The sequence below is a fragment of the Ranitomeya variabilis genome, chromosome 2 (genome assembly GCF_051348905.1).
Source record: "Ranitomeya variabilis isolate aRanVar5 chromosome 2, aRanVar5.hap1, whole genome shotgun sequence".
Lineage (NCBI taxonomy): Eukaryota > Metazoa > Chordata > Amphibia > Anura > Dendrobatidae > Ranitomeya > Ranitomeya variabilis.
In genome coordinates, this window is record NC_135233.1 from 286,870,044 (window position 1) to 286,895,455 (window position 25,412).

The following is a 25,412-nucleotide window of genomic DNA, read 5'->3' on the forward strand; positions in this document are numbered from 1 at the left end:
GCACAATTATTAGAAAATGGAAGAAACACAAGATGACTGTCAATCTTCCTTGGTCTAGGTTTTTTTGCAAGATTTCGTCTCGTGGGGTAAGGCCGGGATCACACTTGCGAGAAACTCGCACCTCAATATGCTGGCACTCGGGACCGGAATGTGCAGCTGCATGTATTTCTATGCAGCTGAGCGCTCCGGTCCGAGTGCCGGCGGCAGTGCCGGGTATTGAGATTCGAGACTCGTGCGAGTTTCTCGCAAGTGTGATCCCGGCCTAAGGATGATTCTGAGAAAGGTCAGGAATCAGCCCAGAACTACACGGGAGGACCTGGTCAATGACCTGAAGAAAGTTGGGACCACAGTCTCAAACATTACTGTTAGTAACACAGTACGCAGTCATGGTTTAAAATCCTGCAGGGCAAGCAAGGCCCCCCTGCTCATACCAGCACATGTTCAGGTCCTTTTGAAGTTCACCAATGACCATCTGGATGATCCAGAGGAGGCATGACAGAAGGTCATTTGGACAGATGAGACCAAAATAGAACTTTTTGGTATCAACGCCACTCGTCATGTTTGGAGGAAGAAGAATAATAATGAGTACAACCCCAAGGACACCATCCCAACCGTGAAGCATGGTGGGGGAAATATCATACTTTGGGGGTGCTTTTCTGCAAAGTGGACAGGACGACTGCATCGTATTGAGGGTAGGATGGATGGGGTCATGTATCGCAAGATTTTGGCCAACAACCTTCTTACCTCACTAAGAGCATTAAAGATAGGTCATGGCTGGGTCTTTCAGCATGACAACGACCCAAAATACACAGCCAGCACAACTAAGGAGTGGCTCCGTAAGAAGCATTTCAAGGTCCTTGAGTGACCTAAATCCAATAGAAAATCTTTGGAAGGAGCTGAAACTCAATGTTCCCCAGCGACAGCCCTGAAACTTTAAAAATCTTTAGATGGTGGTGTATGGAGGAGTGGACCAAAATCCCTGCTGTAGTGTATACAAACTTGGTCATGAACTACAGGAAATGTCTTACCTCCAAAATTGCAAACAAAGGTTTCTGTACCAAATATTAAGTTCCGTCATTCTATTGTATCAAATACTTATGCAGCGCCCCAGAGTCCTGGTCGTTGCAGTACTGTGGATCCGCCACTATGGGGGGCCATGGTGCGTTCGATGGCACTGAAGGAGTTCATCTGACCAGGTATCACAGACACCAATATGTTTCACAGCAGGGCCTCCGGGGGGAGCTAAGGGTTCTATTCATTAGGCCACTCCCCACCATAGTGGGTAAACTGGGGGTCAGGCAGGAAGTTAGAGGAGAAAGCTGACTGGATTGAACGAAGCAACACCTTGTGGCAGAGGGTGTTGTGGAGGAAGAGACAGTAGGGTCTCTGTCAGGGGTGGGATCCTGACAGAGGCTTGGCATTGGAAAGAACGTAACGGGACCGTGCCTGCTCAGCATAGCGGTGGTGCCCAAGAAAGGACTAGAAGCGAGATAGATTGTGCTGAGTGAGAAACGAGATCAAGCAAAAAGGAGAATACCAGTAGGGGTCATGCTGTAGGACCGGAGCAACATCCTACTGAGGCGCATTACCGGTGGCCGGAACGCCGAGGGAGTGGAATAGCATACAGCTTCAAGCCATACTCCAAACAGCGGCAGGGCAGTCAGTTTAAGGCGGGCTGTCTACCACATATCACCTATGAAGTCTTGGGGGGCAATTGCGGGAGAGGGGCGTCTCTAGGGTCCCGGAAGAACTCCAGGCCTACCTGACAAACGGGTGCCGTTCCAACCTGAATAACAGGGAGGGATGGAATACGAGAAGAACATCAGTGAATCGAGTTGTGAGGGAACTTAAGAAACAGACACAACAGTTGTGGGGTACTTTCCGTGAGCACAGCAGGGAAGGACTACAACACATAGCGCTAAGAAGGAGGGCACTGATTTCCACCTGTGAGGAGAACTCTGGAAGTGCCATCGGACCGACCGGACTTGCGCAGCCTGGTGAACCGTATTCTGGACTGCGGACTGAGAGATCTCCAGTAAAGAGGTAAAGAGACTGCAACCTGGTGTCCTCGTTATTTACCGCGACCTGCACCCCACAACTGCACCGCTACACCACCGTTACTGCACCATCATCATCACTTATTCTACCGGACGTCCCCCACTGACAGACAGGGCCACGGACCGGGTTTAGCCACCGTGACAACCCCAGGACTGAGACCCAGAGGCCCGGCTCCGGGTACCCCTAGGCCCTGCGGCGGTGTGGGGGCGCTCCAACTTGGCGTCACGAACAGGATCTACTTAAGCCTGAGGAATCAGGTCATGTGTGCCTTGGAACTGTGATTTATTGTGCTTGGACTGTACTTTATTGCAAAGACTGTGCTGTGTCACTTGCCGACAAAAGTTCGCGCCAAAACCGCCGCCATTACAGCGCTAAGGAGAGCGCAGGAGAAGAAGAAGGGCGTGGAAGTGGGCGTGAACAAGCTGAAGAGCGCGAAAGACAATGGCTGCCCAGTCTAAATATCTCGGCCCCTTGAGGACGTGTCCGTCAGCAGCCGAGATCCGCCTCCTGATCCTCAATGGTGGGCAGAGACAGAAAAAACGAAACCGCCCACGAAGGAGAGAGCGGGAAAAAGACCAGGAAGAAGAAGTGAGCGACATGGAGGACGCCATGGCGAGCCGCCCGAAGCCGGAGCGTGGGGTCGGAGCAGAGGACTCCCCCAGCCACCCGGAGGGGCACCGCAACCAGGCCTCCACCGCTGATGCTGAATTCCTGCAGGCCGGAGTGGACGAGCTCAGCGACCGACCCCGGCGGACGCAGCTGAGCACTGAGGCCGGGTGGAAGAAGGCCATCATCAGGAGCCTCACCAGACATCCGTCGGCAGCCTCATCTGGTCCGGAGCAGGGAAGAAGTTCCAGCGCTTTGAAGCCGGAAAGCGGGACACTGCAAGCAGAGATGACAACGCCGCAGCGTGAGGCCCTGCAGCCAGCGTTCCAGACCCCAGCGGAGGCAGAGCAGACCAGCACCGGAGGAACCGCATCTGAAGCAGGTATGAAGGACGACCCTGCCCTGACAACTGACACCCCTCCCGCGACTGCTAGTGCCACAGCTGCTGACCCCGTTCCAGTGACTGATCTTGCAGCAGCCTCTACCTCTGCTGCAACAAATGCCCCTACTCAAGCTGCGCAGACCTCCATCGCTGCGCACGATTTAACCATACATGAAAGACGGATTAACGGCATTTGTCCAGCACTGGGTGTAACCCTGGACCTTACTTTTCCCAGGCCGAGAAGGGTTAAGTGCCAGGTGCAGCCCTGGAAGCCGTCCAACTAAGCCTCGGAAACCTGAAACTGTAAATAGTTAACTGTTTATTTCCTTGCTATTTTGCTGCTAAAACCCGTCCTGGGTTAACTCTTAAAGGGATCCCTTTGTTTACCCGGGATCCCTATTGTTTTTTTTATTTTTGCTTTCACTTTCATTTTTGCATTTTTTTTGTTCCACAATGTTATAAGAACTGCCGTAATCATGAACAGTGCATGATACAAACTTCGTGTAAATAGTTTGCACCTTCTTAAAGGCGCTTTCTACTGGTTTTACTTAAAGACTCTTTGCGAAGATACCGTTCTGGAACCTTTGCTGAGCAAAGACTGGTAGGCTGAGAAGACGAGCTACCTCAGAAAGACTTGATCCCCTCTTAAGGGGGATGTTTGACCTGAACTTGAAAAGTGATACTGTTTTAGAACAGTAATATGATGATGCTCTGGAAGAAATGTAACTGTTTTTGCATAAAGAAAAGTTATGTGTGTTTAATCTGTTTGAAATGTGAAACCTAGATAATGTTCTTTAAAAAGAAAGATGCAGAGAGCCCGTAGGGGAGGAATTAGAGTCCTGCATAGTTGAAAGAAAGGAAGTAATAACGAAGGTGAGGATAGAAGGTAAACCCTGAGTCCCCATAGAAAGTTAATAATGTGTTACTAAGGACAGAAAGTGAACCCGTAGGGGTTAGTGAGTGAGTCCTTATAGGAGCCAAGTAGAGCCGGCTCAGTGTTCTCAAACTGAAAGAAAAGTTATGTTCTATACTGTGTATAGTAGTTGAAAAGGCAGTAGGCCCTGGCTGAACGGGGCGGTCCTGTAATAGAAAGGAGAGGCAGTAGGTCTCGTGCCGTTAGGACAGGCGGTCCTGCAGATTCCAAAGAAGGCGAATGCAAAGTTAAAATACCTTATAATGTGATTATAGGAAGGTCTTTAGCGGATTAAGAGTGTATATCCTTAAAGGCAAAGTTAAATTATTGGTCAATAATGTTTGCACCTAGTAGAATACCCGGTTGGGTAATGAGAGCTAATTGTAGCCTGTTGCTATGATATTTAATTATGTTTGTAACGTTAAAGTGTCCTCACCTCCCATAAAGGGAAGCCTGTTCAAGTATACTTATTGTTTTGCACTCAACGAAAATTGTATGTCTTTTTGCTAACCTGTATTGTTGTTTTCTTCCCAGTCCCGGAGTACTGTGTTTAACCAGGGGGGAGTGCAGCGCCCCAGAGTCCTGGTCGTTGCAGTACTGTGGATCCGCCACTATGGGGGGCCATGGTGCGTTCGATGGCACTGAAGGAGTTCATCTGACCAGGTATCACAGACACCAATATGTTTCACAGCAGGGCCTCCGGGGGGAGCTAAGGGTTCTATTCATTAGGCCACTCCCCACCATAGTGGGTAAACTGGGGGTCAGGCAGGAAGTTAGAGGAGAAAGCTGACTGGATTGAACGAAGCAACACCTTGTGGCAGAGGGTGTTGTGGAGGAAGAGACAGTAGGGTCTCTGTCAGGGGTGGGATCCTGACAGAGGCTTGGCATTGGAAAGAACGTAACGGGACCGTGCCTGCTCAGCATAGCGGCGGTGCCCAAGAAAGGACTAGAAGCGAGATAGATTGTGCTGAGTGAGAAACGAGATCAAGCAAAAAGGAGAATACCAGTAGGGGTCATGCTGTAGGACCGGAGCAACATCCTACTGAGGCGCATTACCGGTGGCCGGAACGCCGAGGGAGTGGAATAGCATACAGCTTCAAGCCATACTCCAAACAGCGGCAGGGCAGTCAGTTTAAGGCGGGCTGTCTACCACATATCACCTATGAAGTCTTGGGGGGCAATTGCGGGAGAGGGGCGTCTCTAGGGTCCCGGAAGAACTCCAGGCCTACCTGACAAACGGGTGCCGTTCCAACCTGAATAACAGGGAGGGATGGAATACGAGAAGAACATCAGTGAATCGAGTTGTGAGGGAACTTAAGAAACAGACACAACAGTTGTGGGGTACTTTCCGTGAGCACAGCAGGGAAGGACTACAACACATAGCGCTAAGAAGGAGGGCACTGATTTCCACCTGTGAGGAGAACTCTGGAAGTGCCATCGGACCGACCGGACTTGCGCAGCCTGGTGAACCGTATTCTGGACTGCGGACTGAGAGATCTCCAGTAAAGAGGTAAAGAGACTGCAACCTGGTGTCCTCGTTATTTACCGCGACCTGCACCCCACAACTGCACCGCTACACCACCGTTACTGCACCATCATCATCACTTATTCTACCGGACGTCCCCCACTGACAGACAGGGCCACGGACCGGGTTTAGCCACCGTGACAACCCCAGGACTGAGACCCAGAGGCCCGGCTCCGGGTACCCCTAGGCCCTGCGGCGGTGTGGGGGCGCTCCACTTATTTCATGCAATAAAATGCAAATTAATTATGTAAAAGTCATACAATGTGATTTTCTGGATATTGTGTTTAGATTCAGTCTCTCAGTTGAAGTGTACCTATTACAGACCTCTCCTTTCTTTGTAGGTGGGAAAACTAGCAAAATCGTCAAAGTATCAAATACTTATTTTCTCCTACTTAGAAATACATGCACGCTCCCGAGTGCCGGCGGCAGTGCTGGGTATTGATGCGCGAGTTTCTCGCATTGCACTCGCAAGTGTGACCCCGGCCTAAGTGTTTTTATTTTAATGAGGGCAAACATTCAGAACGATAAGGGTTTGTCCTAATAGTGGATTAATACAGCAAAAAAGGGCAGCAGTGTTTAGTTCTGGCAGCAAACCCATGTAGTAAAGATAGCGGCAACACAGGTGCAAAATACTGATGAGACACCACTCATAGCCTACCAATTCATGGAGGGGGTGATTGCTCAGAATTATATTGCACAAAAGCAGCTTGCATATGGCACTGGTCACACACCGGTAGTGCACAGTATCTTACAGCCTATTAGAGACGCCCATACTATTAGATTAGGTGGGCTGCCCAGCACTATCTAAGGCCTGTCCCACACGTCCAGATAATTCCGGTACCGGAAAAATCGGTACCGGAGTTATCCGTGTCCGTGTGTCTGTGAGCTCAAGTAGGCCATCCGTGTGGCACACGTGCGGCACACGTGCGGCAGCCGCGTGCCACCCGGGTACCACACTGACCGTGCAGGAGAGACAGCGCTACAGTAAGCGCTGTCCCCCCTGTGTGGTGCTGAAGGCTTAATTCATCTCTTCTCCCCCGCAGCGTTCGCTGGAGAGAAGAGATGAAAGATCATTTTTTTCTATTTTTTTGTTAAAAATAAACTTTGCTGGTGTCCTCCCATCCCCAGTGCGCCACCCGGCCCCTTGCAGATGCAGAGAAATACTCACCTAGCTCCCGCAATGTCTCCTCGCCGCTTCTTCTCCTGTATGAGCGTTCACGTGGTGCCGCTCATTACAGTTGATGAATATGCGGCTCCACCCCTATGGGAGGTGGAGCCGCATATTCATCACTGTAATGGGCGGCACCACGTGACCGCTCATACAGGAGAAGCAGCGGCGCGGAGAGGAGAGAGGAGACATCGCGGGAGCTAGGTGAGTATTTCTCTGCATCTGCAAGGGGCCGGGCGGCGCACTGGGGATGGGAGGACACCAGCAAAGTTTATTTTTAACAAAAAAATAGAAAAAAAATGATCTTTCATCTCTTCTCTCCAGCGAACGCTGCGGGGGAGAAGAGATGAATTAAGCCTTCAGCACCACACAGGGGGGACAGCGCTTACTGTAAGCGCTGTCTCCAGCACGGCACACGGATGGCACACGGACAACATCTGTGTGCGGTACGTGTTTTACACGGACCCATTGACTTTAATGGGTCCGTGTAATCCGTGCGCTCCCACGAACACTGACATGTCTCCGTGTTTTCCAAACGGACACATGGTCCGCGAAAACATGCTGACATATGCAGAGACACATTGATTTTAATGTGTCTACGTGAGTCAGTGTCTCCGGTACGTGAGAAAACTGACACCTCACGTACCGGAATCACTGACGTGTGAAACCGGCCTAAGGGCACCCCATGAGAACAGACACTCTAGTTTACCATGCCAAAAATGCTGTGCTTGGCTGCACCCTCAAAAATGAAGCCTTGCTCTATGTAGCACAAGCAATCGGACGATCGCAGCTTCTAGTCTAACATGGAGAATATTACAGCAAGTGAAAAGTTAAAAAAAAGTTTTTAAAATATATATTATATATATATAAAAATATATATAAAATTTTAAATCACCCCCCATTCGCCCCAATCAAAATAAAGCCAAAAATACGCATATTTGGTATCGCAGTGTTCAGAATCGCCCAATGTATCAAGATATAAAAAAGTTAATCCGATCGGTAAATGGCATTAATGAAAAAGTAAAAATGCAAGAATTACGTTTTTTTTGGTCGCTTCAAGTGGCTCTTAAATTAAATAGTAAAACATGCTGACAGATTCCCTTTAAAGACATTGCTTTAGCGTTGATTGCAAAAGTTTAATCTCTAAGATGCTGCTGTCAGCTGTGACAGTGTATTTACATAGAATCTCTTGCGATGATCATTGCTCACCACCCCACCCATAACACGACTGGGTGGTACCAAAGGATTGTCAGGGCAGCCAGAGGCTACAACCGAAGGCACATGCCTGCCATGCTACTACTCCAGAACGATTGAATTTCTTTTTTTTGGTCACATCACCTTCCTATCTATGAGGCCAATCTCAGACGTCCAGATAATTCAGGTACCGGAGAAAACGGTAACAGAGTTTTCCGTGTCCGTGTGCTCACGTAGACTATCCGTGTGGGATCCGTGTGATGTCCGTGAGTACGTTTTTAAGGTCCGTGTGCGTGTATTGCAACAATTTTTACAATTTTAACCCTATGACAGGAAAAACGCACACGGATGGCACAAGGACAGCATCCGTGTGCGGTACGTGTTTACACGGACCCATTGACTTTAATGGGTCCGTGTGATCCGTGCGCTCCCACGATCACTGACATGTCTCCGTGTTTTGCAAACGGACACACGGTCCGTGAAAACACGCTGACATGTGCAGAGACACATTTACTTTAATGTGTCTACGTGAGTCAGTGTCTCCGGTACGTGAGGAAACTGTCACCACACGTACCAGAGCCACTGACGAGTGAAACCGGCCTTAGGCCGGGATCACACACAGCGAGATATGGCCGAGTCTCGCAGGTTAAAACCAAGCTCTGGCGCCGGCACTCTGGAGCGGAGCGTGCAGCTCCATGTCTTGCTATGCGGCCGCACACTCCGCTCTGGAGTGCCGGTGCCAGAGCTTGGTTTTAACCTGCGACACTCGGCCGTATCTCGCTGTGTGTGATCCCGGCCTAATAGAATAATAAGCGATCAGAAAGTCTCGGGCAAAAAAACGCACACAACCATATGAACCAAAAAGTCAATAAGTGGTAGGTCTCAGAAAATGGTCAATGAAGGAAAATCTTTTTTTTTTTTTTTTTAAAGTAGCAAAACAAAAAAAAAAAGTGATATCCTCACGACTACACTGACTAGTAGTACAAAGTTACATTTTTACCGTCCAATGAATGTTGTAAAAACAAAATCTATAAAACATTAGCGGAACTGCGTGTTTTTTTTTAAATTCCAAACCACTTGGATTTTTTTTTTAATTTCTTTTCAGTACATTATATGGTAAAAAGAATGGGATCATTACAAACTACAGCTCCAGCAAAAAAAAAATCTCAAGGCTTCATACAGCTATGTTGACTGAAAAATATTAACGTTATGGCTCTTGGAAGAATAGGAAAAAACGAAAAGGAGAAAACTAAAAATTGTTTGGTTCTTAAGGGGATAAAAGTAATTGAAGAGCGTATTGTAGCATGAAGTTTGGCAGTATTCCTTGTTGCTCCTCTAATCTGACCAGTTAACACTGTGGCACCCATGTCAGCACATGTACTGTGAAAGTAACAGCCCAGCGTTTGTACTGCACCAAAACAGAAATGGAAGCACAGAAATGTTCTAGGATTAAATCCAAGAAAATCAATACATCCTACTGCTGCCGGCTGTCATATCTTATAATTCCGATTCTGGATGAGTGAGGACACTTTGTTCTCAGTGGTGTGGTTCAGGTACACTGCTCAAAAAACTTCTATACAATTACTGCATATTAATATGGAGGACTGTTTTGCCAATTCACCTACTGTTCATTGCACACATTTAAGTTTATGGTTTAAGCAGTGGCATATCTTCAAGCTTGTGGCCCCTAATTATCGCAGGTCTTTAATCATAGAATGTTGGAGTTGGAAGGGACCTCCAGGGTCAAGTGTCCAACCCCATGCTCAATGCAGGATTCACTAAACCAGAGGTGTCAAACTGCATTCCTCGAGGGCCGCCAACAGGTCATGTTTTCAGGATTTCCTTAGCATTCCACAAGGTGCTGGAATCATTCTGTGCAGGTGATTAAATTATCACCTGTGCAATACAAGGAAATCCTGAAAACATGACCTGTTGGCGGCCCTCGAGGAATGCAGTTTGACACCTCTGCACTAAACCATCCCAGACAAATGTCTGTCCAGCCTCTGTTTGAAGACTTTCAGTGAAGGAGAACTCACCACCTCTCGTGGCAGCCTGTTCCATTCATTGATCACCCTCACTGTCAAAAGGTTTGTATCTAATATCTAATCTGTATATTCTCCCTTTAAATTTCTTTCCATTGCTTAATAGTAATGGTCTTTTCATATGAATAAATATTAGGTTGGACACCTAACTTGTGCACCTCCAAGAAGCCTTGAGTGCCGTGGTTACTATTTCTATTTGTTGGTCTTTTCATATGAGCCAAAGGGATCTTTTGAGATGCCCTAGACTCCAACTATTATAATTAATCACTTAAGGACCAGGGGTACTTCCATTTTTGCGTTTCCATTTTTTGCTCCCCTTCTCCCCACGGCCATAACGTTTTTATTTTTCCGTCATTATGGAAATGTGAGGGCTTGTTTTTTGCAGGACGAGTTGTATTTTTGAATGGCACCATTGATTTACCATATTATGGTACCGTAAAACGGGAAAAAAATTCCAAATGCAGTGAAATTGCAAAAAAAGTGCAATTCCACAATTTTTTGGTTTTTTTTTTATCATGTTCTCTAAATGCTAAAACTGGCCAATATGATTCTCCAGGTCATTATGAGTTCACAGACACCAAACATGTCTAGGTTCTTTTTTATTTAAGTGGTGTAAGGCAGTGTCACAGGTAGGGGTCGCTGTTTGTGCTCCCCAGGATGCACACGTAGGCGTAGTGAGGCCATGAGGGGGTATTGTAGTCGCAGGTGTAGCTGTGATTGCAATGCTGAAGCAGTGACCGATGCCACAGGTAGGGGTCGCTGTGTGCTCTCCCCAGGTTATGCACGGAGGCATATGAAGGCCATAGGAATGCATGGCAGTCACAAGCGTAGGTGTGACTGCAATGCAGACTATGAATAATAAAAATAAGTGTAGTCTTGGACATGTTGGTGTCCAAGACAGATGTAGTAAAAATCTGCTCTAGAATGTGTGTTTTGAAACTGACTGCAGTATGTTAGTCGTTGCAGTCCATTTCATTTCCAGTCCGAGTTTTCCATGTGGCTTGAGGCCACAGGATTCTTTGTTAAAAGCCCTGCAGGAAGGGGTTTGAGTGTGACAGGGTCAGAGTCAGTGTCCGGTTGGTGTTTAGAAGAGAAAATTTTACATGGTCGACATGATCCAGTCGACGCATTTCGACTGCACTAAGAAATCTTACTTATAAGTCATGAGTAAGGCTATGTGCACACGTCAGGATTTCTTGCAGAAATTTCCTGAACAAAACGGACATTTTCTGCAAGAAATCCGCATGCGTTTTTTTCGCGTTTCTCGCTACCTTTTTTTGTGTGTTTTTTTCCAGAGGTTCCCAATGCAATAATATAGTGGGAAATCCGCAAAATTAATGAACATTCTGCGTTTTTTGAGGAAAAAACGCAACATATGCACAAAAATTGCGGAATGCATTATAAATGATGGGATGCATATGTATGCGTCTTTTAAGCATTTTTATATAGAAAAAACAGCGAAAAATCCTGAACGTCTGCACATAGCCTAAGGGTTTGTGTCCACGCTCAGGATTGCCTCACGATTTGGTCAGGATTTTATGCAGGTAAAATCCTGACCAAATCTGCACCTAAGGTCACTGGCAGGTCACCTGCGTTGTCCTTGCGTTGTTTCAGCAATGCAAGGACATGCTGCATTCTTAAAAGACGCACCGCATGTGCGTTTTCGCGGGTATGCCGCATGCGTCTTTTACTGCATAGTGGAGATGGGATTTCATGTAATCCCCTCCACTATGCTGTAACATCTGGACGCTGCGTTTTTGACTCTGCGGCTCAAAGCAGGGTAAAAAACGCAGCGTTTCCTGAACGTGGAAACATACCCTAAGACTGCTTAGTGCAGTTGTACCACCCCAGGGTCCAGGTTGTTACAGTGGCATTGCTTTCCTCATGTGGAGAGTGATGTCACGCTTGGAAGCAAGGAAGATCTCTGATCTCTTCTATCACGTAACCAAAAAGCACACAACATGTTCACACTCCAGGCCAGAGAGAGAGCTCTAAACCTGGTTTAAGGGCAACTTCCCTACATTTATTCTATATATAGGGAAAGTCAGTCAGTGAGTTGGAAGAGAGAAGGCCAGACAGCAGACTGGAGCATTCTGAGGCTGACGGGAGAGTTGGGAAAGGCCAAAGAGGAACTTGTCACTGAACTTCAGCTGAGCTGGTACGAGAGGAGAATAGCTGAGCAGACGTGGGAATCTGCAGCTCCTGGCAGAAATAGGAAAGAGAGATGTGTGAGGGGCCATGCAGCCATAGGTGCTGCAGCTCCCGGACAGAGAAACCGAGAAGGAAGAACAGCGTGTAGTGAGCGTGCAAGAGAGTGAAGCGCAGGAGAGTGACAACAGGGGAGGACAGCAGCGTTTGGGCTACCTCCCTGTAGAGCGCAGATTCCGGTAGCCAGAAGACCGAGGTTGTGAGGGACTCTACGGCTCACAGCAGAAACCAGCAGGACAGCTGAACTATACGTAACCTATCCACCCTAATACCCAGGAGACACAGTGGCACATAGAGCCTGGGTCGTGATAGAGACCCTGTGAAAAGGCTCGAGTCACCTGTCATACGGGTTTGTGTCCCACCTTTAAGGAGGACAGAGAGAACTGTGAGGACCTTGATAGCCACAGGCAGCAAGGGACTACACCAAAGCGCTGGTAGGAAGGCTTCTAACTCCACCTGGTAAAGGGGACTCTGAACTTGCTTCCAAGCCGGCCGGACCCTGCCTGTGCCTGTGATCTGGTGCCCTGGACTGTGGATACCTGAAGTCTCCAGTAAACCAGGTAAAGAGACTGCAAATCTGTGTCCTCCGTTCTTTACTGTACCACTCACCATCCTCATCTAAACACTGGGAGCCCTGGGGACCTACTTCACCTGTGGGAAGTTATACGATTTTAGCTGCCATAACATCACCCCAGAGGACCCCTTTAAGCAGCATCGGACCCCACTGACTGAATACCACAGGTGGCGTCACGAACACAAACTTTATTCCAAACCCCTTTAAGGACATTTCCCTTTTACATGGGCGCCCAGGGCCACAGACCGGGTCGCCGCCACTGTGACATCCCCCTTTAAGTACCGGACCCAGTACCGAGTATCCCCAGGCCCTGGGGGCGACTCACAGTCGAATCGCGTGACTGGGTCACGTCGACCATGTAAATTTTTATTTTGTAAGCACTATATTTTCTTTTGAAAAATAAAGATAAAAGGAAAATCCAGTCCTGTTGAGCCGGACTCCAATTTTTTCTATTTTCGTTGATGTGAGGCCAGGGTGAGGCCGATATCTGAGCCCCAGGTGGATGAGCATAGAGCTACTAGGAATCAAGTTTTTAGAATTCTTTTTATATATTGTTAGATCGGGCAACTCAGTGTATATTTGATTTTTTTTTTTAATTATTTTATTTTGAATGGGGCGAATGGGGGCTGATTTGAACTTTTATATTTTATTTTTTTAATATATATATATATATATATATATATATTGAAAAAAAAGAGGAACAGCACTACACTGATACTTATCTTCGGGTGCAAGGCCCCAGGCAACCAGTCCAATTGATTGCACCAGATTCACAGAGATTCAAAAAAGAGGCAGCACTCCATAGTAAGGTGAAAACTTGTGGTTGGTTTATTCGACCCACATAGCCGGGCGACGCTTCAGCTCAAACTGAGCCTTTCTCAAGGCTTGAGAAAGGCTCAGTTTGAGCTGAAACGTCGCCCGGCTATGTGGGTCGAATAAACCAACCACAAGTTTTCACCTTAGGCTACTTTCACACTAGCGTCGGGAACAACCCGTCGCTGTGCGTCGGGCCGACGTTCCCGACGCTAGCGTGGTCTCCGCCGCACAACGGGGGCAGCGGATGCATTTTTCCCACGCATCCGCTGCCCCATTGTGAGGTGCGGGGAAGTGCGGGGAGGTGGGGGCGGAGTTCCGGCCGCGCATGCGCGGTCAGAAAAAGTGGACCGTCGGGAGCAAAAAACGTTACATGTAACGTTTTTTTCTCCCGACGGTCCGCTACCACACGCCAAAGCGTCGCAAAACGGACGCACCGTTTGGCAATGCGTCGCAAATGCGTCGCTAATGTAAGTCTATGACGAAAAAACGTATCCAGCAAGAACTTTTGCTGGATGCGTAGTTTCGGCAAAACGACGCATTTGCAACGTATTGCAGTTAACGCTAGTGTGAAAGTAGCCTTACTATGGAGTGCTGCCTCTTTTTTGAATTATATATATATATATATATATATATATATATATATATATATATATATATATATATATATTTGTTTTTTGCATGTTTCAGTAGTCTCCATGGGAGACTAGAAGCTGCGATCTGATCACTTGTACTACATAGAGCAGGGCTGCAGCCCGACTCTATGTAGCAGTATACCTCACTTGCTATGAGCGCCGACCGCTGGGCGGTTTTCATAGCTATCTGGCTATGACAACCACGGGGGTCTCCTGCAGACCCCGGGTTGTCATGCCAACCCATCGGCGATACACGGTCATGTGACATGGGCGCTGATGGGCAGGGTTAATGATGCGCTTCCTGCGTGTGCATGTTAAATGCCGCTGTCAGAGTTTGACAGCGGCATTTAACATGTTAACAGCCGCGGGTAGATCGCAATTCCACCAGCGGCTGTTAGGGGCACATGACAACTGAAAAGAAAAGGAAAAGGTGCGGCCTCATCGTCGGAGCCCGCACCAAACAGGAGGAGGCGTCCAATGTTGGATATATCAGTCATTGGAAGCTAAGGGGTTAAGTCCCTTCAGAGCCAGATTATATAACTGATCACGTCAACTTCACTTTGCTTCCACAGCAGATATACAAAGTTGGAGCGACGTAATAGAAGATGTGTAGCATGTTTCGACACAGCTATCCCTTTATTTACAAAAAAATGCTACATTAGGCCATGTTCCCATGTTCAATGTTTGGTTAGTATTCTACCTCAGTATTTGTAAACCAAAATCAGTGGAACAATCAGAGGAAAAGTATAATAGACACCACTCCTGTATTTATCACCCACTGCTGATTTTGGCTTACAAATACTGAGGGAAAATACTGACCAAATACTGAAGGTGTGAATGTGATTTTAAAGTAGTAGAAATTTGAGACATAAAGTAACGTTCACTTGGTCAGTTTTTGATGCTGCAAATTTTTGCTGAGCGTCTTAGGCTATGTGCACACGTAGAATGGACCTCTGCGGATTTTTCCGCAGCGGATTTTAGAAATCCGCAGGTAAAAGGCACTGCGTTTTACCTGCGGATTTACCGCGGTTTTTATGCGGATTTTGTGAGGATTCCACTGCGGTTTTACACCTGCAGATTCCTATTGTGGAGCAGGTGTAAACCGCTGCGGAATCCGCACAAAGAATTGACATGCTGCGGAATGTAAACCGCTGCGTTTCCGCGCATTTTTTTTCCACAGCATGGGCACAACGTTTTCTGTTTTCCATAGGTTTACATTGTACTGTAAACTCATGGGAAACTGCTGCGGACCCGCAGCGGCCAATCCGCTGCGGATCCGCAGCAAAATCCGCAACGTGTGCACATAGCCTAACAGGTCTAGCAAAGAGAAGGGATTTATAGAAATCGCACGCCCACTGTGATTTTTTTTTTTTTTTAACCAGTGTAAACTGACCTGTGGTCCATGTCTAAAATCCACAACGTGACTTTCTCTTAAGCCACGTGCATATGTTGAATATTTGGTGAGTTTTTTACCTCAGTATTTGTAAGCCTAAACCAGGAGTGGGTGAGAAATACAGGAGTGGTGACGTGTGCAGTGCATGCCACACCCGAGTAGTAGGGCCAGGAGGCATTATTAGGCCCAGACGTTAGTGCCGAGCAGTGGTATGGCTATTCTGCAGTGTGGTGCAGTTTGGGGGGTCATGGTGCTCCTACCCAGTTTCTGGCACTCCAGACCTGTTCCAAGGCTACCTCTAGAGGATTTAGTGGTAGGTAGGAAGAGAGCAGACCAGACCTTGGTATGAACAGTTCCAACAGTTTACTGGATAACAGACTAGAAGGTTCAATAAAACAAAGGCCTCTAAATACATTAGATGAATGATGGCCAAACCTAACAATGTTAGTGGCACCAGCACACTATCTATTGTGTATAGGGGTGTCCTCACCCTACCCGAGATATTGGGGAAAAGAAGTGTCAGCCATGTTGAATATTATACCCAACCTCTTTGTTCTCAGTGGAGACATCTGGCAATGGTCTTTTCCACTTTGAGAACGTATGTACGCACAGCTTAGCCAAGTGTACCTGAATATGGGGTGGAAAGAGGTTACAGCTTCACTGGATTTCCATACAGGTCCTGGCTGGATGGCAACGGGAGGGATACTCTGATATGGCAGATCCATAACTGAGGTTTGGCCTTGCTGTGATGGGCTCTGCAGCTTTAGGGTCTTTCGGGTTATACCCTCGGTCTCTTAGACTATGCACTATAGCGGACGGGATGCTCAGTGCCACTCGCCAGTGTCCTGACCTGTCTGAGTTATGTATTCCTGCATAAGGCAGGAACGTTTCTTTATATATCACTGTTGTCGGCTCTTGGTTGTCAGGGCTCTGAAGAAGACTGTCTGGCGAGGTACTCAATCCTAGCCGCCCTTGGACCCTGCTCCTCGCCTCTAGCCCGGCCTGACCCTCTCCAACTGCCAACAACCTCTGGTCACCATAGCAACCAGACTAGAGAGGATGTTGATCAGACAGAATGACACCAGGCGATAAATCAAAGCAGGAATTATTCCACAGGCTCCTATGAAAGCAGACACGGCCCCTTCATTTTCCTCTCCTGGTTTTGGCTTACAAATATGAGGTAAAAATCTCACCAAATACTTGTGTGAACATGCCCTAATCTGCATATGCCTTTATTAAAAAAGTTTTGTCAAAGCCAAACACCAGGAAGTATAAAAAACAAAGCAGCTTTATTTAAAACACGACAGACAAAAAAAAGCAGCATCAGAAATAAAATAAAAACTGATGTAAAAAACGTACTACAAAATGAAAGAAAAATTCACATGTAACCCAATTTACAGGTGAAAAATGCGGCAGAAAACCTAAAGCATGAAAAACTCCCCAAATATTCATTGTGGGAACGTGGAGTAAGCTGCTCACTGCCACCGATCTGATGGGAAGCATTAAAGTAGTGACGCCAGAGCGTAGTAGTCCCACTGTATTCAGCACTTACCGATGAATGAAGGTAGTTCCCATGTTGGTCTGTAGGGGGCGCAGAATTAATTTCCATACTGGAAAATAATAGAGAAAAGTGACAGATCGTGAAGTCATTGGGAATCATTCACACTGTAAATTGTACATCTTGGTCAGGACTTTATTGGACAATAGAAAGAAACCGTGTGGGCCTGGAAACAGTTTCCACATTATTATTAGGTATTTATGAGGTACAGTAATCCCATGAATACAATTTAATGCTCGTCTTACGATGAAATGTCTGCCATCTCCCATCTGTGATCAATCTAGAAGGTTCAATAAAACAAAGGCCTCTAAACACAATAGATGAATGCTGGCCAAACCCAACAATCATAGTGGCATCATTACACCATCTATTGGGTATGGGGGTGTCCTCACCCTGACCGAGATATTGGGGAATAAAAGTGTCAGACATGTTGAATAATTTACCCAACCTTTTTTTCCCCTCACTGGAGAAATCTGGCATTGGTCTTTTTTGCTTTGAGAACAAATGTACGCACAGCTTAACCAATTGCACATGTATATGGGGTCGAAAGAGGTCGGGGGGGGGGGGGACGTCAACTCAAAGGGTTATTCCCATTTTAACATTTTTCAGAAGTTGTTTGCTGGGTATACAACTGCTCGGGGTACAACTGCTAGGACCCCCATGACCCTGAGATAGGGGCTCTGAAGTGACCTGATGGGATGGAGCAGTAGCTGTGAATGTGATCGACTGCTTCATTCATTGTTTATGGTAGTGCTGAAGAGCTGAGTACAGCACTCAACAGGGCGACTCAGAGCCCCGAGATTGGTGGGGATCCCAAGATAGACCCCAGTTATCAGCAAGTAACCAGCTATACTATGGAGAGATGATATCTAGATGGGATCAATCCCTTAAGGCTATGTGCACACGTTGCGGTTTTGCTGTGGATCCTCAGTGTTTTTTCCACGCAGAAACGCTGCAGATCCGCAAGTGATTTACAGTACAATGTAAATCGACGGAAAAAAAAAATGCTGTGCTAATGGTGCGGAAAATTCCGCGCGGAAAACGCAGTGGATTAAAATAAGGAGCATGTCACTTCTTTTTGCGGATCTGGAGCATTTCTGAACCCATTCCATAATAAAAATCCGCAGGGGTAAAAAACGCATGAAATCCAAACAGAATCCGCAACAAAAACGCACAAAATCGCGCAGATTCTGACCTGCGTTTTCTGCCAAGAAATGCAGAATCTGCACAGAAAATTCCACAGTCAAATCCGCAACATGTGCACATACCCTAAAGTATAACCGTCGTTTTAATTTTATAAATCAATAGTACACATGAAAATAAGCTAGGAGATGGCATCTCCTACTGATAAAATTATGTAGATAGGAGGGGAAGGAGGAGGGAGGAGCTATCAGAAAATGACATTATTTAAATCAGGTTTATGGGTTAAATGTATTTTTTTAAATCTGACAATGTTTTTTCTTCAATACCACAATAATAAAAGTTAAAAAATCTTGCAATATTCAGTCTGGCCATTAGGCTTTTATAGACTAACTCCCTGTTGTGTCAGAAAATCCACAAGTACATGAGCATCAATGAACAGACTCTGACCCTTTCGTTTGTATTGGGAAATCTAACGAGTATGTGCAAATGTCATTGTGAAGGGAGTGGGAGCAGGAGAGCTGTGACTTCACCTATTGAGCTTGGCGGATTCTGTGTAATGAGCTGAGTATAGAGGTGTCACTGGTCGTTGTAATCCAGATGATAAAATAAAGTGTTATGGCGCTCCCCAAACAACTACTTATCAGTTTATCAAATCCAGCAAACAAGCAGGATAAAACCAGATAGGACACACAACACTAGACCATGGACATTTCACATCCTCAGACACAAGGGGTCTTGTTTCAGATTGCGAAACAGATGTCAGCTAATGCTGCATGTCTTCTTGCATAGTTTCATAGGTTGAGAAAAGACCATAAAAAAGACTGCTCTGACAGTAAAGAACCCTTTCCTGTTTAGCTGCTGGAATCACCTTTCTTCCACCCTTAACGAGTGCCCGTAGGCTATGTGCACCTGTTGCGGATTTTGCTACGGATCCGCAGCAGATTGGCCGCTACGGATTCGCAGCAGTTTTCCATGAGTTTACAGCGCCATGCATACCTATGGAAAACAAAATCCGCAGTGCACACGCTGCGTTGTTTATTCCGCAGCATGTCAATTCTTTGTGCGGATTCTGCAGCGTTTTTACACCTTAGGAATCCACAGGTGTAAAACCGCAGGTGGAATCCACACAAAGTCCACAAAAGAAACACGGTAAATCCGCGTTAATTCCGCAGGTTATCCGCAGTGCGGTTGACCTGCGGATTTACCAAAATCAGTCCGGAAAGATCCGCAGAGTAATCCGCAGCATGTGCACATCCCCTTATCCTGCAAGTTCATTTAATTCAATAAACTGAGAAGACATTATATTTTCGATGAGTGATATATCCTTTGTCTATATATAGATTTCTATGGACTACCATGACATTTTTATAGTTGATGTGGCTTACCGCCTGGAATTTATATATGATAGTTTGATGGCTTTTGCACTTTTTGATCATAAAATGTTAACTCAGCACCTTGCTAGCAGTGTGCCGATTCATAGGATATGTCATTGTGCTGGCTGCCCACACATTATAGGACCCAATCTAAACTGCTTGTTCTCACCCACAACGCTCTCCACAGTGCGGCACCTCCCTACATCTCCTCCATCATTCCTGTTTATCAGCCTACCCACTCGTTACTCTCCGCAAGCGACTTTCGATTAACATCAACAATAATCTGTACCTCCCAGCTAGATTTCTCCAGAGTTGCGCCAATGCTTTGGAATGCTCTACCCCAAGAAATTAGAACCACAACTTACACAGATTCAGGTGCTCCCTAAAAACACATCTGTTTAGGGCGGCTTATCATGTTCCCTAATCGAACTCCTTTTATATATAGCCCATTCACTATCTCTGAATATAATTCTCCAACAAATTCCACCGCACCCAATAGCACCATAAACATACCTCCCAACCATCCCGGATCCAGCGGGACTTTCCCGATTTTGACAGTCAGCCCCGCGATCCCGGGCGGGACATTAGTTGTCCCGCACTGGTTGGGAGGTGTGTATATCACCCGGTCAGCTCCCTGAGCCCCTGCACCCGCAGAGCAGCATATTGTCTGCATGCTCTGTGCGCACAGGACCTGTGATGAAGTCACAGGATGGGAGGAGTCAGGGGGTCACATGATCGGGAGGACCTCGTGTACAGGACTCTGCTGGTTGTCATGGCGCTGGAGGAGGGTAAGCGTATGTGTGAGGTTAGGAGGTGTTTACAGTGTGGATGTAGCAGAGCCGTGTGTGTATGAAGTGTATGGATCGGAGCAGCGTGTGAAAGGTGTATGGAGCGGAGTCGTGTGTGTAAGACGTGTACGGAGCGAAGCCATGTGTGTAAGAGGTGTGCGGATTGGAGCGGAGTGTGAAAGGTGTATTGAGCAGAGTCGTGTCTGTACGAGGTGTACGGAGCGGAGCCACGTGTGTACGAGGTGTGCGGAGCAGAGCCATGTGTGTACAAGGTACACGGAGCGGAGCAGCGTGTGCAATGTGTATGGAGCGGAGCCGTGTGTGTACGAGGTGTACCGAGTGGTGCCGTATGTGTACAAGATGTATGGAGAGGAGCCGTGTGTGTATGAGGTGTACGGAGCGGAGCCATGTGTGTGCAAGGTATACGGAGCGGAGCAGAGTGTGCAATGTGTATGGAGCGGAGCCGTGTGTGTACGAGGTGTACGGAGTGGAGCCGTGTGTGTACAAGGTGTACGGAGCGGTGCCATGTGTGTACGAGATGTATGGAGATGAGCCATGTGTGTGCAAGGTATACGGAGCGGAGCAGCGTGTGCAATGTGTACGGAGCGGAGCCATGTGTGTATGAGGTGTATGGAGCGGAGCCGTGTGTGTACGAGGTGTATGGAGCGGAGCCGCATGTGCAAGGTGTATAGAGCGCAGTCGTGTGTGTACGAGGTGTATGGAGCGGAGCCATGTGTGTACGAGGTGTACACGGAGTGGAGCCGTGTGTGTATGAGATGTATGGAGAGGAGCCGTGTGTGTATGAGGTGTACGGAGTGGAGTCATGTGTGTATCATGTGTATGGAGCGGAGCCGTGTGTACGAGGTGTACGGAGTGGAGCCGTGTGTACGAGGTGTATGGGGAGGAGCCGTGTGTATATGAGGTGTACAGAGCGGAGCCGTGTGTGTACGAGGTGTACGGAGCGGAGCTGCAGGTGCAAGGTGTATGGAGCGGAGTCGTGTGTGTACAAGGTGTATGGAGCGGAGTCGCATGTGTACGACGTGTGTGGAGGGGACGCTGGCTGTGTCGGATCAGAGCAGATATTGCTCCTCGCTCTGAAACTGACTGGCACAAGAGACACGGAGAGGTCTTTATCAGTGGCATATCACAGCTGCAGCGACGTGAGCAGTCAGCGGTGCAGCTGGATGACACCATTCAGCGCCGTGGGAGTGGAAGCTGCCGGCTGCTGAGAGGGTGCGCGGTGAAAGGTGTGTAATGATGGAGAAGGCAATGATGGGGGTGGGGTAACCATGTGTGGCCATTATACTGTACCCAGCATTGTGTGCGGCCATTATACTGTATGGAGCATCGTGAGGGGCCATTATACTGTACCCAACATCATGTGGGGCCATTATACAGTATGGAGCATAATGTGGCCATTATACAGTATGGAGCATTATGTGTGGCCATTATACAGTATGGAGCACTGTGTGGCCATTATACAGCATGGAGCATCATGTGTAGCCATTATACAGTATGGAGCATCATGTGTGGCCATTATACAGTATGGAGCACTGTGTGGCCATTATACAGTATGGAGCACCATGTGGAGCCATTATACAGTATGGAGCATCATGTGTTGCCATTATACAGTATGGAGCATCACGTGTTGCCATTATACAGTATGGAGCATCACGTGGAGCCAGTACACTGTACGCAGCATCATTTGGGGCCATTATACAGTATGGAGCATCATATGTGGCCATTATACAGTATGGAGCGTCATGTGTGACCATTATACAGTATGGAGCATCATGTGGCCATTATACAGTACGCAGCATCATGTGTGGCCATTATACAGTATGCAGCATCATGTTGGCCCATTATACTGTATGGAGCATCACGTGGAGCCAGTACACTGTACGCAGCATCATTTGGGGCCATTATACAGTATGGAGCATCATGTGTGGCCATTATACAGTATGGAGCATCATGTGTGGCCATTATACAGTACAGAGCGTCATGTGTGGCCATTATACAGTATGGAGCGTCATGTGTGGCCATTATACAGTATGGAGCATCATGTGTGGCCATTATACAGTATGGAGCACTGTGTGGCCATAGTTTTTTGTTTATAATTGTTTACGAAACATTGTGATCAGAAGTGCTAAATGGGTGTGGTGTGACTATTTGTGAAATGGGTGTGGTCAGAGGTGTGGCCTAAAATTTGCCGAGGCGCGCTGCGCGCGCCGCTAACTTTGTCCCTCTTTCCCTTCCTCAAAAGTTGGGAGGTATGCCATAAATACTGACTGGTGACTAGCTCGTGCAGCTTTATCTTTCCCCATTTCCTCAAGATGGCTGAACCATCATTGTAAATAAGCACCTGTACCTTGTGTCACACCCACCTCATTGTAGATTGTAAGCGCTTACGGGTAGGGTCGTCATTATTTTGCTTTAATTATTTTATCTTTAACTTTGTTACTTATGACTGTTGTGTATAAACTGTTGAATTGTAAAGCGCTGCGGAATATGTTGGCACTATATAAAGATTATTATTATTGCATGTTTGTATAATGGTCACATAGCGTACTTGTGCTCCTGTACAATAATTTAATACTAAAAAGGTGCACAGGCCCTATTTTTCTTTTTTGTTATATAGTGACAAACACTAAAGTAGTGACAACCATTTCTCTGTACTTATCATCAGAGGCAGAATGACAATGACGGAAAATACTAAGGAGTCTCTTGAAAATTCTTCCTTTAAGGACAAGAAGTAAGAGTCTAACCTCCCCCAGTGGCCTGTATAAAAACTGCAAGATTACTATATACCGTATATACTTGTGTATAAGCTGAGTTTGTCAGCACATTTTTTGTGCTAAAAACGCCCCCCTGACTTATACTTGAGTTATTGTCCCAGAAGACTGTGTGGGAGGGGGCTGCAGAGCTGCAGGTCACAGAGGCAGGAGCCGGTGGCTGCAGCTAAGTCCTGTGCCCCTGCTAAAGGGAAATGAATATCCACTTCGCTGGCAGTGAATATTCATTTCTCTTATAGCGCGCACAGTTACAGCCGCAGCTGCCGGCTTCCAGCACACATCCTACTTACCTTTCCTGTGCACCCTCGCTGCGTCTCGTTCCGGCGCCAGCAGCTCTTCCAGCTGAGCGATCACGTGGCCCCTACTCATTAAGGTAATGAATTTTCACCTCTCTTTACTCCCATAGGCGTGGAGTGAATAATCATTACCTTAATGAGCAGGGACACGTGATCGCTCAGCCAGAAGAGCCGCTGGCGCTGGAACGAGATGCAGCGAGGGCGCGCAGGGAAGGTAAGTAGGATTTTTTTTGTTTTAATAGGAACCATGCATACAAGGATGGGGATAAAGAGCCATGCATACAGGTACGGGGGAGTCATGCATACAAGGATAGGGATGGGGAGCCATGCATACCAGGATAGGGATGAGTGGATTATGCATACCGGGCTTATACTCGAGTCAATAAGTTTTCCTATTTTTTTGGTGGCAAAGTTAGGTGCCTCGGCTTATATTCGGGTCGACTTATACATGAGTATATACAGTATATTCTTTTAAATAAAGAACGTAATCTGAAAACAAAACAACAATTGTTGCCTTAGTATTACATGCAATACAAAAAAAACAAGATTTCTGATGATTACTTCTCTTTACATTTCTTTTAAAGGTGGTCCTACTTTCACATGATGGCAATAATGGTGGTAAATAGTCTTCAGCTGGGTGAAGGCCATATTGAAGCTCAGTGGCAATAGTGCAGGAGATTGCTGAGTATTTATGATTTACAAATGTTGCACATGGTTAGTTAGGTGTGACATGTGTCACGTATGAGTTTGCATAGGATTGAAGGTAATCCGAGAAATATACAGAACAATTGGAACTTAATTGTAATGTGTTATGAAGTACATAACTGTCTGCAGTTTACAGTCCAGCAATATGCCATCCGAAATTGTGTCAATTACATGGTTAAAGACTAGTATTTTACATTTGGTTAAGGGGCATTGAAATGTTAAGACGTAAAAATTCCCATGTGCAATAAAAGTACCAATGAGCAGATCTCATGCAGTTACAGAAGACTGATATAAGACATTTAGGCTACATATATAAGCATGTAAAACAGATTTACTTACATACGGCTATAGTCATCTGATCAATGCATAGGTAATTGATTACTGAATATTTGGTGTATTATTTTACCTTATAGTGTCTTTTTGACAAAATCTTCAATAAGTGGATTTGGTGATTTTCAATGTCTATCAGTGCTATCTCATATCTTTAGGTAACATCGATCCTTAAGTGAACCGTCTCTGCACAGACGGAGATGTCCCAGCTCTCCTGGAAAAAGAACGACTGAGAGATGTTTTCTCACCTACAAGCCCCGGACCTAGAGAACTGGCAATGTGTGCCTGTCTGTCAAAACTAGCCCATGCTGGCAGGCCTCTCAAAAATTGCCACTATTTTTATCCTTGCATTTAGTCATGGCAAAAAAACTAAAAGGGCTTGCAGTGTCAGTTCCCAGCGAGACATAACTTGTGTGAACTGGATGGAGCAGGCATAGCTACAGCTGTATAGAGGGTTAGGAGTTCAGACACACATTACATTAGTGTTTAGAATTGGACACAGGAACCACAATCTACACTGCACTCGTTTCTACTTAGTAGACTAAATATATGTCTCCAAATTTAATGAAAGCTGCACATAATTTAAGAAGTTTCTGGATATTTATTATTAGGCAGAGGTATATCTAGACTTTCTGGCACCCAGGGAAAGAATTCACTTTGGCGCCCCCTTCAAGCAGTTTGAGTAGTCATCATGTGACCAATCATTCATATGCGATATGCACACTTAGTCACATGTCGACAAGCTGCCATTCCTAATTCTCTCCATGTTCAGTGAAAAACTGAGAGAACCTAATTGTCATGTGACTAAGTATAAACATTGCATATGAGTGAAGCGGCTATGTGATGACTGATGGAACCAGCAAGCAGAGCTGAATCCTGACAGTGAGGATATTACATAGCTAGGATTGTATAGAAA

The 25,412-nt window shown here is 46.5% G+C and overlaps 1 protein-coding gene across 1 annotated transcript in view; it reads right to left on the minus strand.

The window, feature by feature from the left end:
• The window catches only part of ATP1B4 (ATPase Na+/K+ transporting family member beta 4), an 83,351-nt gene extending 58,640 nt beyond the window's left edge, over positions 1 to 24,711 (minus strand). The window contains exons 1-2 of the mRNA XM_077285093.1: positions 24,573 to 24,711; positions 17,064 to 17,121 (exon numbers count right to left, since the gene is read on the minus strand). Coding sequence (XP_077141208.1) covers positions 17,064 to 17,120 — 57 coding nt within the window. The 5' untranslated portion in view covers position 17,121; positions 24,573 to 24,711. The remainder of the gene's footprint in view (positions 1 to 17,063; positions 17,122 to 24,572) is intronic.
• Positions 24,712 to 25,412: the final 701 nt, after the last annotated feature.